The sequence below is a fragment of the Emydura macquarii genome, unplaced genomic scaffold (assembly GCF_026122565.2).
Source record: "Emydura macquarii macquarii isolate MOO-44397 ecotype Brisbane River unplaced genomic scaffold, CSIRO-AGI_Emac_v2 contig_719, whole genome shotgun sequence".
Lineage (NCBI taxonomy): Eukaryota > Metazoa > Chordata > Testudines > Chelidae > Emydura > Emydura macquarii.
The window spans coordinates 9014064-9027529 of record NW_027130856.1 but is presented as its reverse complement, the minus strand read 5'-3'; the positions used below and the strand labels follow the sequence as shown (position 1 = coordinate 9027529).

At 40.5% G+C, this 13466-nt stretch overlaps 1 protein-coding gene across 2 annotated transcripts; it reads right to left on the bottom strand.

Annotated features, from left to right (window-relative positions):
* Positions 1–3020: 3020 nt before the first annotated feature.
* Positions 3021–13109, bottom strand: IDI1 (isopentenyl-diphosphate delta isomerase 1). 2 transcript variants are annotated; one of them, XM_067542668.1, is made up of 5 exons: positions 12898–13109; positions 10552–10715; positions 9437–9529; positions 5746–5876; positions 3021–4861 (listed from the first exon to the last, which is right to left on the bottom strand). In XM_067542668.1, exons 1-5 carry the CDS (start codon positions 13041–13043, stop codon positions 4544–4546), a joined length of 852 nt encoding a protein of 283 aa, XP_067398769.1. In that variant the 5' UTR covers positions 13044–13109; the 3' UTR covers positions 3021–4543. The 2 variants fall into 2 exon arrangements, with proteins under 2 accessions (XP_067398769.1, XP_067398770.1); XM_067542669.1 differs by having other exon boundaries at positions 10552–10712.
* Positions 13110–13466: the final 357 nt, after the last annotated feature.

Below are 13466 nucleotides of genomic sequence, written 5' to 3'. Positions count from 1 at the left end.
GTAATATTGTGCATATACGATTATAGACTTATTCAGCACATGCAAAGCTGGAGCTTAAATTAAAAATAAAGGGAAAAAATCCAATGCTATGGAGCATTTAGATTTTTTTTTAATGATCTTGATGGACGCATTTACTTGTTTCTGAACCTAAATTGCATATGGCTTGTTATAAATGAAAATAGGCAAGAATACCTGTTCTTTAGTAAATCAATAGGAGCTGTTACCTTTGTTGTCCACTCAGAATTAGCTTGTTTCATCCATTGTCTTTTGTGCATTTATTTACATAGCAATTGGATAATTTTTTTTTAAAATGAGGTGCTCTTTATTTTGCAATAATGAGTAAAACAAACTATTAAAGACTTCATGTTGAAGAGCTTGTGCTTAGACTTTCCAAATTCTAGAGGAACACAGTGCTAATTCTCTACAATCCTAAAATAAAATAGCCAGTATATTTTCTCATGGTACTGGGGAAACAGTTGATGGGCAGAAAGGCTGAATGATGATGGCTCCCTCTGTCTGACAACCAAGCCTTCCATTCCTCCCCATGGTAGCCTCATAATGTGGAGTATAAAGAAAGAAAAAAGTGGATGTTAAAACCTCCAACACTAGTTTAAGGAAATATTTGGGCATAATGTATTATTAAAATGTATATAATTTAAAACATGCGAGAGTATAATGTTTAGAAAGGGGAGATGAGAAACTTTGCCTCTTACACTCCTGCCAAAATCGGCAAGTTTAGCTCTAGTACTTTTATTTCCACATACTGAAAGGCTTTTGGTATATGTTCTAGGCAAGATGTACTCTCCCAATTGCTGAGTCTGACATTTTTCTGTCAGTGAGATAATCTTGTCTTTAAGTAATGGACAGTGCCTTTTATCCCTTCATTTGAATTTGAATGGGAATGCTCTTGCATGAGTGAGATGTGGTTTTTTTAATCTGTTTGTTGATTCATCTAATAAGCAGCATGCATTTTTCCATTACTGAACTGTTTTTACAGTGAGTTTCTCTGATAATCAGTCTGAAACAGTGTCAAAAGCAGCAAATGGGACAGTTTTAGTATATTTCTTTAGTTTAATGGGAGTTCAGTGAAAAATCTCTCTAGAAGTATGCAAATGCAATTTCAACGGCCGTCCTATTCTACTTCAGTTCCTATTTTAGTGTGTAAGAACACGATTAGCTTTCACTGACAATACAGTAGTGAAGCACTAGTTATGGTGCTTGTTTGTACTGTTGAATTTCTTCCCCATTTTTAATATTTGTGAGACAAGTTGTATTATATATAAAAGTATTCCCTTCATTTCTGAAAAACAATAAGATTTTTTTGGCAGGTGTGTAAATACACTTTCCTTACAAGTGCAGGTTCTTGTAAACTGAGTTTTGTTTTAAAAGTGCTTAAAATGTTTTGTAACAAAAGCCTTGACCCGAGATTGACTTGAGATTATTGCTCTTCTTGCGAGTCGGTCTTCTTCCCCCTGCTTTGGCACAACTTCAAAGTGGGTTATGCAACTTGGTTGTTGCATAAATTGTCACTTTTATGCTAGAGTGGTTGCCATTCTGAGTTTTACCCAATGTGACTTTCAGGGGTAGATAGAGCAAGAACTAGAGATATCGTCTGATGGTGAAACTTTATCCGCTTATGCTTCTACACCCACATTGACTTCAACAAAATTGAATGGATTTCACAGAAGGCAGCATTTAGAGTTCAGGTTGCAATGCTATTGGAGCGCTTACATTTAAGTTCTCAATTCAGATCACACTGAGCAAAAAAGCATATTGTCTTCTAGTTTGGGTTTGAAAAACTAGCACCTGGACACATTATTTTGGTTCACATACTTTTATATACACATCTTTACAACAACATGTACTTTGTATTTAAAGGCAGGGCTTCAGGGTAAGTGTTCAATTTAGTTTCACACACTGGTCATAGTTTAACTGAACACACCAGGCTCTATTTTAGTGGTATCAGTCAAAACAGATGTCCTTAGAATAGTTCACTAATTGAAATCATAAGTGTTTTGACATTCCATCATGACACACTTCTACAAAGTGTTAGACTTATATAACCACAGTAGGTTCAATGTAGCAGTTTAAGGGGGATTGAAGTTCTATCTTGTAGACCATAATATAAAGTGAAGAGGGGAAGAAAAGGAAACAGGAACCAGGAAAACAGTTAGCTAAGTTAAAGTGAAGAACAGTGTCAATGGTGGTTTTGCCCAAAACATAACCATTCTCAAAGGTTTGTGTAAAGGACTTGTTTACATTTGTCATCAGAGGAATTCTAGAAATGAAGCTACTTAATCCTCTACAACATTTTCCTTCAAAGCTGTCTTACTGAAGCTAGGGGGAAAAGATGTCACTTCGTTACAAGCTGATGTTACCTTTAACAAAACTTTCAAGAAAAGGTAGTACTACTTTCCTTGCTTTGAGTCTAATGGAGCTCTCTCAACCTATTGTGCTTACTTTCTTCCACAGCCCAAGACTCCCATCACACACATCCTTATAGTAATTTTAATTGTATTTAAATTTAAGGAAGCTAGTGAATTATTCAGGTTCTTCATTTATTTGCACTCTAAAAGTGGTCTTCATTTTTTGATGCTTCAGTCCAGTATACGGGTGGGGAATTTTGGATAATACAGCTCCTCTCTGTTCCTGAAAGTCCTTTTAAGCACCACAGTTAAGAGCCTTGTCACTTTTTTAGGCAAGAACAGATTTCCAGTTGAGTTGTAGTTGCCTTCTTCAAAACATTGGTTGAAATTTCATTTTCTGCTTTAATTTTAAATTAAATGCACTGGAAGGCTTCAGTAGCTACAAATGTAGGTTTCATAGACAAAGGAGTTTGAGAAAGTGTTAGTAACATAGCCACAAAGGATGTGAACATCCAGTGCATGACTCTTTCAACAGCTGGCCCACCATTGTGCATTCCTTGTGGAGCTAAGCTACCTGTTAAAGAAAATGGTGGGGGTGAAATGAATGCAGGAGACTTTGTGGTAGACATTGTTATTAAAAAAGCCTCATAAGTCAGCATGTTTTCTTAGAAGGGGAGGAAAAACTTAGATTCCTTCCCTCTTACTTCAGTGGAAGATAAATCATAAATTAGGAAAGGGTACATTTAAAATAGCACTCATATTCAAAGCACTTCATCAATTTCCACATAGGAAAAATTTTAGCCTAAGGTGTCAGCTTCATGTTTCTATTATACTATCCCTCATGTTTGCACACATGCCAAAAAGGCTGACTAGGAGTTAGCCTGCTTGATTTGCAGTAAGGTAGGTATTTTAAAATGAAAGTTTCAGGGAAAAATCTACATCAATTCCAATGTATAAGGTTATCATTCTCTATGCAGTAGTAATCCAATAGAAAATGCATATACAGCAGGGAGTGAGTACATCAATGTGTTATGGACACTCCACACATTATGTAGTATCTAGCCATCAGCCAAATGCAAAACAAAACAAAAAAAAATGCTTTCCTTAGATACAGAATGCAACAATGTTAGACATAACATCTTTAGGATGTGCATTGCAGACATCAAAATTTAAGTCACATCAAGTAGATTTTTTTTTTAATGAAATGGATTAGTATTTTACTTCAAATTTATACAAAAAGCACAGGAAGCAGTCACTTCAGGTGATTTATATGAAAGTCACCTAATTAAACTTACCTATGAGTGTGTGTAAGTTACCTTTAAAAAGGAACACTAAATTTTCATTACAACTTCTAAATATTACTAAGACTGAAAGTTATGAAACTTAGCATTTGCCTGTTAAGCAGCTTTTTCCCCCTGCATGAAAAAGATCTTAAAAGCAACAGGGGAGTCACACAAACCATAGATTTTGTTAAAGGATGAAAATTCTGGCTATACTAGTTAAAGGATACATAATTTAAATTCAAGTTGACAATATGCCTTAATTAACCAAACTACCAAAAGCCTCCATGAAGTTAGAAGTCTGATTAATTGCCAGTGGCTAAGTTACTACTTCAGAAGTGGCACTTATCTGCAGCCTCAACAGACACTGAACTAAACAGATGTAGAGACTGGCTGAGAATTCCTCCCAGTCAGGCTGTAGGCAATGCTGGGAAGCTTACTTTGTTGCCAATGTGTTTCCATCTCCTTGAACAAAACTCATCTGCTAATAGGCATCATTAAATGTATTTCAGAGTCCCTCAAAATAAAAATTTACAATTCCTTTTCCACATGAGGTTTCTATCTTATTGTTTGGGGCTTTATAAACATTTTCACACTATACCTATTGCCCGCCTGTATGACTATACTTGAGATTTTTGGTTTTGGCATTTGGATAACCACAGCTTGCCCGCTCTGAAAAGATGACTTCAGTCTCCCCTGTTGTCAGCCCAGCATCTTTCATCAGCTGTAAATTAACAAAAAACCCGCAACTGCCACACCATCACTATGCACATGTACAAACAGGCACCGCAGCTGTACATTTGTCAGTACTCATAACCTTAAAAAGATTAAAGTTCTTATTGCTATTAACACAACATCCCACTGTTATCCCTCACCACTACATTCACTTACAGCTTTTTACATTCTGTGTATTTTTTCATGATCCACAAATCTATTTAAATTATGCAGATTATCCCACCATTTAAAAAGAAAAGTCTCTGCAATTAATTTGAACCATGGAGTAATTTTGATTTCATTTTTTGATGCTTTTTCCAAGAGTAGTTTTAGTTCTCCCCGTGTCACATAACAGTAACTTTTGATCTCATTAGGATCAGGATTCAGTGTTACGTTCTTCTGCACAAACAAGATGTAATCAATTTCATGTTCTCCCCAGATCCCATCAGAGTGGGCCTTGTAGTGAATTCGTGTTAGATAGGAGATTTCTTCTGGAGTTACCTACAACCAAAATCCTTAATTAGTCAAATCAGCAGTAAGATTGGGAGATACCGTCAAGATATTTTAAATGCATATATTTTAGAAGTGGAAAAAACAAAAAACAGTTATGGATCACCCTTCTGAAGGGATACTGTCAGTTTAAAAACACTAACATACATTTTTGGTCTGGAAAAAAGGTTAAAGCTTATTTCCAATACACAAAAAATAGGGATTAGAAAAATGCATAATTTTTTTTGGTTCAACTTGGTGCACATGACAGCACTCTTGTTGAGTTGGCGTCACTGTTTCCTTATAGAATGGTACACTTTCTGGTTTTGTGTGGGTTTTTCTACATGGAAACAGAAGAAATTTTTAAATAGCAAAGTAATTATTAAAAAATCCAATACTGCAAGAAGACTCAGGCAGATGTCCTACTTGTTACTACTTTTAAGTTTCAGAATTGACTAGTATACCCTCGCTACCAGTTTGTATCACTAAGGTATCACTGGGTCACTTAAGGTTGGTGATTAAAGTGTCCTTTCCCATATTAGTAAACAGGATTAAAACAAATGGCCGTCTTACTTTGCATCATGTTACTTATTCTTTGTTTAGCTTGAAGGATGAAGTTCTTTTGAAGGATGGTTTGGCAGTTAGAAAAGATTTAGAATTAGAATCTGGAACCCACTTGTGCCAATACGATTCACCACTATTTACATACCTCTCTCTCTCACCCCCCCCCCCCCCAAGCAACTGCATCTTCAAGGTTAAAAAGTCTAATTTCTCTTCAGTATAAGCTTCTGCATACAAGTCCTAGCTGGTAATTACCTTGTGCCAAATTCAAGAGTCTAGTTGCTCTTCAATTTTTCTTTAGGTAAATTATTAATCTCTAGTAACACCCTGTTTACCTGTTCCATGGGAATTCCTAACTCAGCTTTTAATCGCCTCTGTGCTGCTCGCCGGACACCCAGGCCATTATTTTCTTCCAGTTCTAGTGGGGTGCTTAGTGGATGACTGCAACAGGTGTTGGTAAAACAATCTGTAAAAAGTTTGTGTATAATAAGTGTTCACAACAATAAAATACATTGCAAAAACTCCAGTATAGAACAGCTACATCGCCATTCACCATGTTTTGGGTTTAAAAAAAAAATTAAAAAAAAAATAGATGTCTGCAATCCCCTCCACCTTAAAGCTTGAACATCTTTCCCAACTCTGTTTGTATTGTGCAGAAAACAGAAACTTATTTCCCCTCAAATATTTCTAACAGAAGCTAAAATTAACATGACTTTGCAAGTTAATGCCTTATTTGTGCAACAGTATCACCTTGAATAACAAATGCTGTCCCCAGAGGGTCTCCTCTACAGATGCAAAATCAGCAGGCAAAACACCAGATTGTTTATCGTGTAGACTTTTTTCCCTGAAGTGTTTGTGGGTTTAATAAGCAACAGAATCCAAAATATACTCGCCAGCAGACTCTGAGGAGGCAGGACAAGTGAAGCACGAACTGCAAATGTTGCTTACTTATTTAGGGCTTTCCATAGGTGTGCACAGCACACTTCATGAGGGTGTGCACACATTACCTAGAGAATTTTTACCTGCTTCTTACCCGCTGCTGGAAAACCGTACTGTTCTGCGGCAGCTCACACCGCGCGCCAGATCCTTCCCCGCCACTGAAAAAACTGCCGGTGTTCTTATTTTTGGCGGGTATCTTGAGCCCTGCATTATGGTGTGCCTGGGCACACCCGGCACACCCGTGCGCACGCCTATGGGGCTTTCCTATACAAACATGTAGTTTACTGCAAGCTGAGGTATAAATATATCACATGGCTAGCCTGCTGCATACTATGTATCCACATGGACCCTGCCACTTCACACTTAAAGAGCGCTGAGGAACTTTCATCTACTCCAGTTTCAAAGCAGTGTAAATCAAGGCACACCAGGGTCCACACTGATACTTAGCATATGGGTGGAGTAGATCCACATTCTAGCTTGCTGCAAACAAAGTTGGATAGACAAGCCCTTTGATTGGTAGAAAGGAGAACCCACCCACTACACCAAATGTTTTCACATTAACTACAGATAACTGACCATGGTAAATGCTTCTAGTTGACCAAACCAGTCTAATAATCATTAAAACCCAGGTGCAAAGCACTTAGCAGATGCTTAAGTCCCACGGACTAGAATGGAATTTAAAGCATGTGTCTGAGTGCTTTTACAGAAGCAGCAATCTCATAACATGAGATTTTTCTGGAGCAGACAAGATTTAGACATTTTCCAGTCGAAGCTTAGTTCTAAATGGAAACAAGCAGATTTAGATTTCTCTGCAACTTGTCTCACCTATTTTGACATTAATAAAGAACTCCAGGGTGAGGAAAAAGACCAAAGCGTGAAAGGATAAAAAGAGGGAGGTTGCAAGAGGGCTGTGATGCTGAAAGGCCAGATGCCAGCTCATGCCAAGGCTACAATCATTAGCTAAGAACTGACAAACTCATAGCTGGAGACCAGACCATTTCACTTATGTGTTAGTGTTGCTCAAAAATCGGTATTGGTCTTAAGAACACATTTAGTGCTGAGAGCGGGGTAGTCAAATTATTTTTGTTAAGGTCCAAATTTCTTGGTCAAGGTATAGTCAAAGTCCAGACTCCAAAGAAACATTTTTCACACCACAGTTATTATAATTCAATAAATGTCACAGTCCATTCAAAAGCATCTGGCAGTCTGATTTTGGGCTGTGGTCTGTCTATTGACTATGCCGGTCTCTATAGAACTAGACTCTATAGCAGTGGTTCTCAACCTACGGCCCGGGGGCCAAAAGTAGCCCGCGATGTCTTTCAAAGTGGCCCGCAGCTCCCCTCCCACTGGCTGCAGAAGGGAGCCGCTGCCTGAGGACCCAGGCAGAGAGTGTTGCCACGGGGCTACAAGAGATCAGCGCTCTCCTCCCCTGGCTCCATCAGAGAGCAAAGCACTGCCTGGGTTCCTAGGTGCTGGGTTTCCTGCTGGAGCTAGAGGGAGGGGAGCACTCATCTCCTGGCTGCAGAAAGGAGCCACTGCCTAGAGACCCAGGTGGAGTGCACAGGGCTACAGGATGCATGCAGTTTCCATGCTGCAACCAGGGGGATGGGAGATCAGTGAGGAATTCCTTCAGTCTGTCTGTAGTGGGGGTAGGGCTGCTGATAGACCCTTTAGGGTTGTAAAAATGATTATCTGTGGCCCTCAAGCCAAAAAGGTTGGGAACCACTGCTCTACAGAATGTTTGTAAACCGCTGCATGCGTTAATCTTATTTGTAATGTCTGTATTCCATGCTATAAAGAAATATGTAAATTTTGCTTTAACTTAGAAAATGTTTGCTCTAAACTTGTGAACTCCGATGGGAAGGGTTTCCCCCTGCCCATCCAGAAAAACTATCAAAATCAGATGGGCCATCAAGGAATGTTGCAATACATGTAAGGAAGCTCGTCCTATGAACTTGGAGGCTGAATGAAGGAAATAAAACAGACACAGGAAAGTTTTCCAGCTCTTTGCTGTTTGAACTCTCACAGGCTTGAGACACTAAACTGAGGGCAGAGACCCGCAAGGATTCCCCCTGAAAAGTACTTAGACAGATCACTTGCAGCTCTGTCACTCTTAGGATTTAGATTGAAACTCATTTGTAGATATGTTTGCTTGCTTTAACCTGTCAATAACACTTTTTTTTTCCTAGTTAATAAACTTTTAATTTATTACAGAACTGCCTACAGGTGTTGTCTCTGCTGAGACACTTAGGGTATCAATTAGTCTGGAGTAAGTGACTGGCTTTTTGGAACTGGGAGAAACCTGAATATTTTGCTCTAAGTAATCATTTATCTCTAAGTCCAACATGCCTGGGTGGGTGGCAAGATAAACTGGAGAGTCTAAGGGGACTGTTTAACTCCATGGTAAGACTGATATAGTGATCCAGGAGTTCACCTTTGTTACTGGCTTGGTGAAATCTAATTATAGAACATACCACCAGCCTGGGCTGTCTGCTCTGAGCCACTCCAGACAGTGTGACAGGGACACTATTTTTTGATCAAAAGCAGTATTTTTGCTATCTCGGGGTGGGGGGGGGGAGGGGGAGGAGATGATAAGGAACCACTAAAACAGCAGGGTCAAGTAAAAGGAGTCAGTTTTCAGACACAAGCTCAAGATCACCTAACAGCTAAATAAATATGTTTTTCCTGTGATACTTCAGTTGCACTTCTTTCCAAGTGGAATTTAAATGATCAAATTCCATTTACACAGGTAGTTACATGGCTTTCCCACTTTGTCCTAGGACATGTGCAAACATGCTTATGCAGGTGCAGGGATTGCTTGTAAGTAACTTTTTTCAATAGAGAAGAGCTGGAAAACAATCTCTCCCAACAAGCCTCTAATCCATGCTAATTATTCTCTAATGCAAGAAACTGATGTTCCTATACACTGACTATCCCCTGGAAAAGCACATGCCCAAAGTTAATTAACTTTCTCTTCTCTCCTCTCCCCAAGGAAGTTGATAGTAAAGTCTGTGGAGGAAGCTATGCTGGGAAATGAAATGGACACCAACAACTTTTTACCTTGGTGTGAAATGTTTACACACTAACCTGGAAAAGTAATTTTAGCATCTGATCTCTGCTGCAATAGCAGCTTATCTTCTGTGTTGAATAAGAAAACACTGAAAGCTCGGTGCAATAATCCTAAAACAGACATAAGAACATGAGTATTAGTCTCTGAAATAAAGGATTAAAAAAAGAACTGCAAGTACTAAGGCAAAGATCATAGAACCAGAATAGGTTCATCTTTGAAAGATTTTATTCTCAATCATACATGCTAGAAACTTTTCTTAAATAAAAGGGGGGGGGGAGGGAAAAACGCTTTTGATGTTATATTTAGACATATTAAATGTTAGCTTTTTCAATTCCCAAACATGCACAATTCTCTAAGTATCTGCTTTCAAGATCTTATTGTAGTTAAGCTCAACGTCTCTCTTAAGTGTACTTAAGGCATGTTGGGGCAAGTCACTAGCCTGGCTTAGTCCTTACATAAGATTTTTTTTTATCAGAGACAAACAGGCAGTTAAAATCCCAAACTTAACTTTGGAAGGCATCCAGCTCTCACAATAATGGGTATGGAGTAAGAAGTAGAATATAAATGCAGAACTTCCACAAAAATGTTAGCTCTCCCTCCTTCTGTAGGACAAGCTTCTTGCTTGTTACTGTGAGTACACATGAGCAATCTGAAAACCCTTATGTGAAACACCATTTATTGGGCCACCAGAAAAAAAGAGGATAAGCCTTTAAGAAGTATACAGACCCATGCTTCCAACAGACACAGCAACATACAAGAGTGAAACAAATTCCCTTTTAGCTCCCCTCTGTGAAGTGCTTATATTTTGTCATTTGAAAAAAAACCTACTAAAGTAAAAGCTAAATTTCTATTTTTAGAAGACTTATTTTGCTATAACATATCTATTTGCTTATATTTTATAAGTTAAAAAAAATCTAAGTGAGTCAAAAGCATCTAATGGAGCACCTGGCTAATGTTCATAATTGTATGTTCCTTCTTCTCCCTTCTTTATTGCTTCCAATTGTTTATTCCCACTGTAGCAACTTGCTTTAAAATTACACTGTAAACCCGTCACGGCCAGGTTTGTGTTAATCTGATGTATGTAACTATAATACATCATTATTGTTAACATGGTTTCCAATTTAAACTGTACCTTTATCAATGTTTTCATTTAGATGGCAGTTTTTCTTGGTGTCTGCACCAATCTTCTTGTCATTTTCATCAATAACGATACACATCTCTGCCAAAAGCTGCACCTGCTGCTCATCAAGATTATCTGTGTTTACTTCAGGCATAGCTGTGGTACTTCTCTTTCTGCTGAAAACAGTCATCAAAAGAGACAGTCACTTGATGAGACTGAGGACCATCGAATTTAGAATAAGTTAGAGAAACTACAAAACATGTTCAGCCTTCAGAATTTGCTACCATAGGTGGTAGACCAATACTGTGGTTAGTTTTACAAGAAGTTACATTTATCATTATTTGTGTTTAGAGAAGACTAAGCAAACCGTATTCTGCTAAATGTAAATGGAGTACCACAGAGATGAAGGTATTTCCTACCCCACAATAGGTACTGTACTGCAATATTAGCTAGATGATTTATGGATTTTTGTCATTCTCCTCTGAAAGAGAAAGTATTTGCCATAGAAGGAGGCTGGATACCCGACTATCTGATGTAGTATTGGAAATCCTGCATCACATGCTACAGATCAGCTTGCCCAAACCAGATTCTGTGCACTAATCATATAGCCTGGAACACATGTACAAACATGTATGTGAAAGGGACACAGTTGCTTCCCAGATAAGAACACGCAAGCACATACTTGCAAGACAATGGAGGAATCTGTTGGCTTAAAGAACCCAGTCTCCAGCAAGTTGCAAAGCTTGTTTAGCCCAAGCTAGGGGTTACTACATCAAAGAACTACCAACAGCTAATAAGTAACAATTTCTGCAAAGGAAGTGGAGTTACCAGGCCGCCTAGGGAATTGTCAGTAAGCTCCAATAAGGAAACAAGCTGAAACAAAGAGAGGTTCTACCAGAGTCTCCATGTGGAAGATGGTTAACCTCGTAAGCTAGACATGTATAGTCTATTTTATTATTTTTAAGATGATGATTTTTTTCTGAAATACTTGCTTTAAGGAGGTTGTTTGGTCACTGATTTACTATTGTCATTGTCCCAGAGAGAACGGAATTGCAGGGTCTGGAAATAAATGATATCTCCTAAGCTAATCACAGTTGATACATAGGAAACCAATTCAGGGCCCTGTCACAATGGGAGAATGCATGATTCCACTCCGAGAGACAGGTGACAGCTAGAGACCCAAGGTGCAAAGTGTACATTTACACTGCAATAAGGCAGTGGGTCTCAGAGTCAGGGTCAGCTAATCTGGGCTAAAAGGGCTTGAGCTATGGGGCTAAAAATTCCAGTATAGATGGTCAGGCTCAGGCTGGAGCCTGAAATCACTGTGAGATGTCTTTTAATCACAGTGTAGTAATAACCAAAGAGAGAGAGACCAGGAGGAGTCGGAGGTGCAGTCTGCCTGCTAACCGTGACAATCACAACATGGGACCATGTAGTCTAAATAACTTTCTAATGAAAAAATACCTTTTTCATCCTGTTTTTTCCTACTTCTAAACTGCTGCAAGATTTGCCCGAGATGTGACAAGTTTATACAGAGACTTTACTCGAGATACAAATCAATTTATACTTTCAAAAAAGGAATGATAGGTGATTTCTCTGCCCCTACAAATAACTAAGGGTTTTACAAGTCACCTTTTTCTATTTTTAAAAATTGTTTCATTTTTGCTTTGTGACAAATCAATTCTGCATATTGGAAACAGTGATAATGAGTAGATGAGTACCATCAAACGCACAAAGGAAATATTTTCCTTTAATCCCTCTGTTTTACAGTGTTGCTGGCAACACTGAGACTCATCTCCGATTGAGATATGATTTAAGATGATGGTGATCACCAGCCTTCAGAGAGAGGATCTAAATTCTCTATGAGAAGGGTGGCTCCAGTGCAGCAGTGCCAGCCTCACACACCAAACCACACAATGGCACAAAAACACCCAGCACAGAAAGAAACTCTTGGGGCCTCAGGAGAAGTGAAGGAGTCACTGCTAAGGAGAAGATTGGCCCGCACTGGAAAGAGGGGTGCAAAAAGCCCTTCCATGAAAAAGGGGGAGACCCTGGGAGAAGAGAGACCCACAGGATCACCTTTGGACCCCCCCGCAACCAGCCCCAACTTGGTGCCCCCATTCCCCAATCCACTGGGACGCCCCACCCCATTGCCAATCCCAACCCCCAATACCACCTATCCTCCAGCCCCGACACCCTCATCCCACTCTCTCAATCCCTTTACGTCCCCCAATCCTGTCCCCCGACATCCCCCCGTACCCTGGTCCCGTTAGCGCCCCCTCCCCCGGCACCCCGCTCCCATTGCTCCCCCCCAGGGACGGCCACAGACGCTGCAGCAGGCGCCGGCGCTGCCCTTACCCCGCGGTGCTGGCGGCCCGGGCCCCCAGTCCCAGCAGGCTCCCGGTCCCGGCGGGCGGCAGAGAGCGCGGACCCCAGAAGCGGGCGTGAGAGCGCACGGCCTCTCTACCACTCACCGCCGCCAACCCGCATAGCGCGCGCCACATCTGTCCCCCACCTCCGCCCCGCCAATGGCAGCGCCCCAAAACCCGCGCGTCACCACATCGCCCGATCACACCACCGCGCGGCTCTCCGAACCGCCCGCGAGATAACTGGGCGCGCTTCCGGGTTGGGCGGGGCCCCAGCCATCCTAGCCTATCACAGCTGCGCTGACCTAATACCTTGCGAGTAGCTGGAAAGGAAGCAGCCAATGGCGAGCGAGGACTGGAGTAACTGCCCAATGGGGAAGCGAGGATTAGAGTGGGGGGTCTGGCCCGAGGGAAGCCTGATCCCGAGTTTTTGCTCCTTAATCTACGGGGTCAATCATGTGTCTAACCCCAGCGCTGACTGTGAGGAGGCGCAGGGAAGGGAAGGGAATGGGTCGGGCCTGTCACCACTGCCAGGCTGACCTGGTGGCACTGGCAAGCCCT

Coding starts and splice junctions, on each gene's coding strand:
- IDI1 (XM_067542668.1), bottom strand. CDS start 13,043: ATGTGGCGCGCGCTATGCGGGTTGGCGGCGGTGAGTGGTAGAGAGGCC. Junction 9,530..10,551: donor AAATGAAAACATTGATAAAG/GTACAGTTTAAA, acceptor TGTCTGTTTTAG/GATTATTGCACCGAGCTTTC. Junction 5,877..9,436: donor TGCTAAAATTACTTTTCCAG/GTTAGTGTGTAA, acceptor AACTTTTTACAG/ATTGTTTTACCAACACCTGT.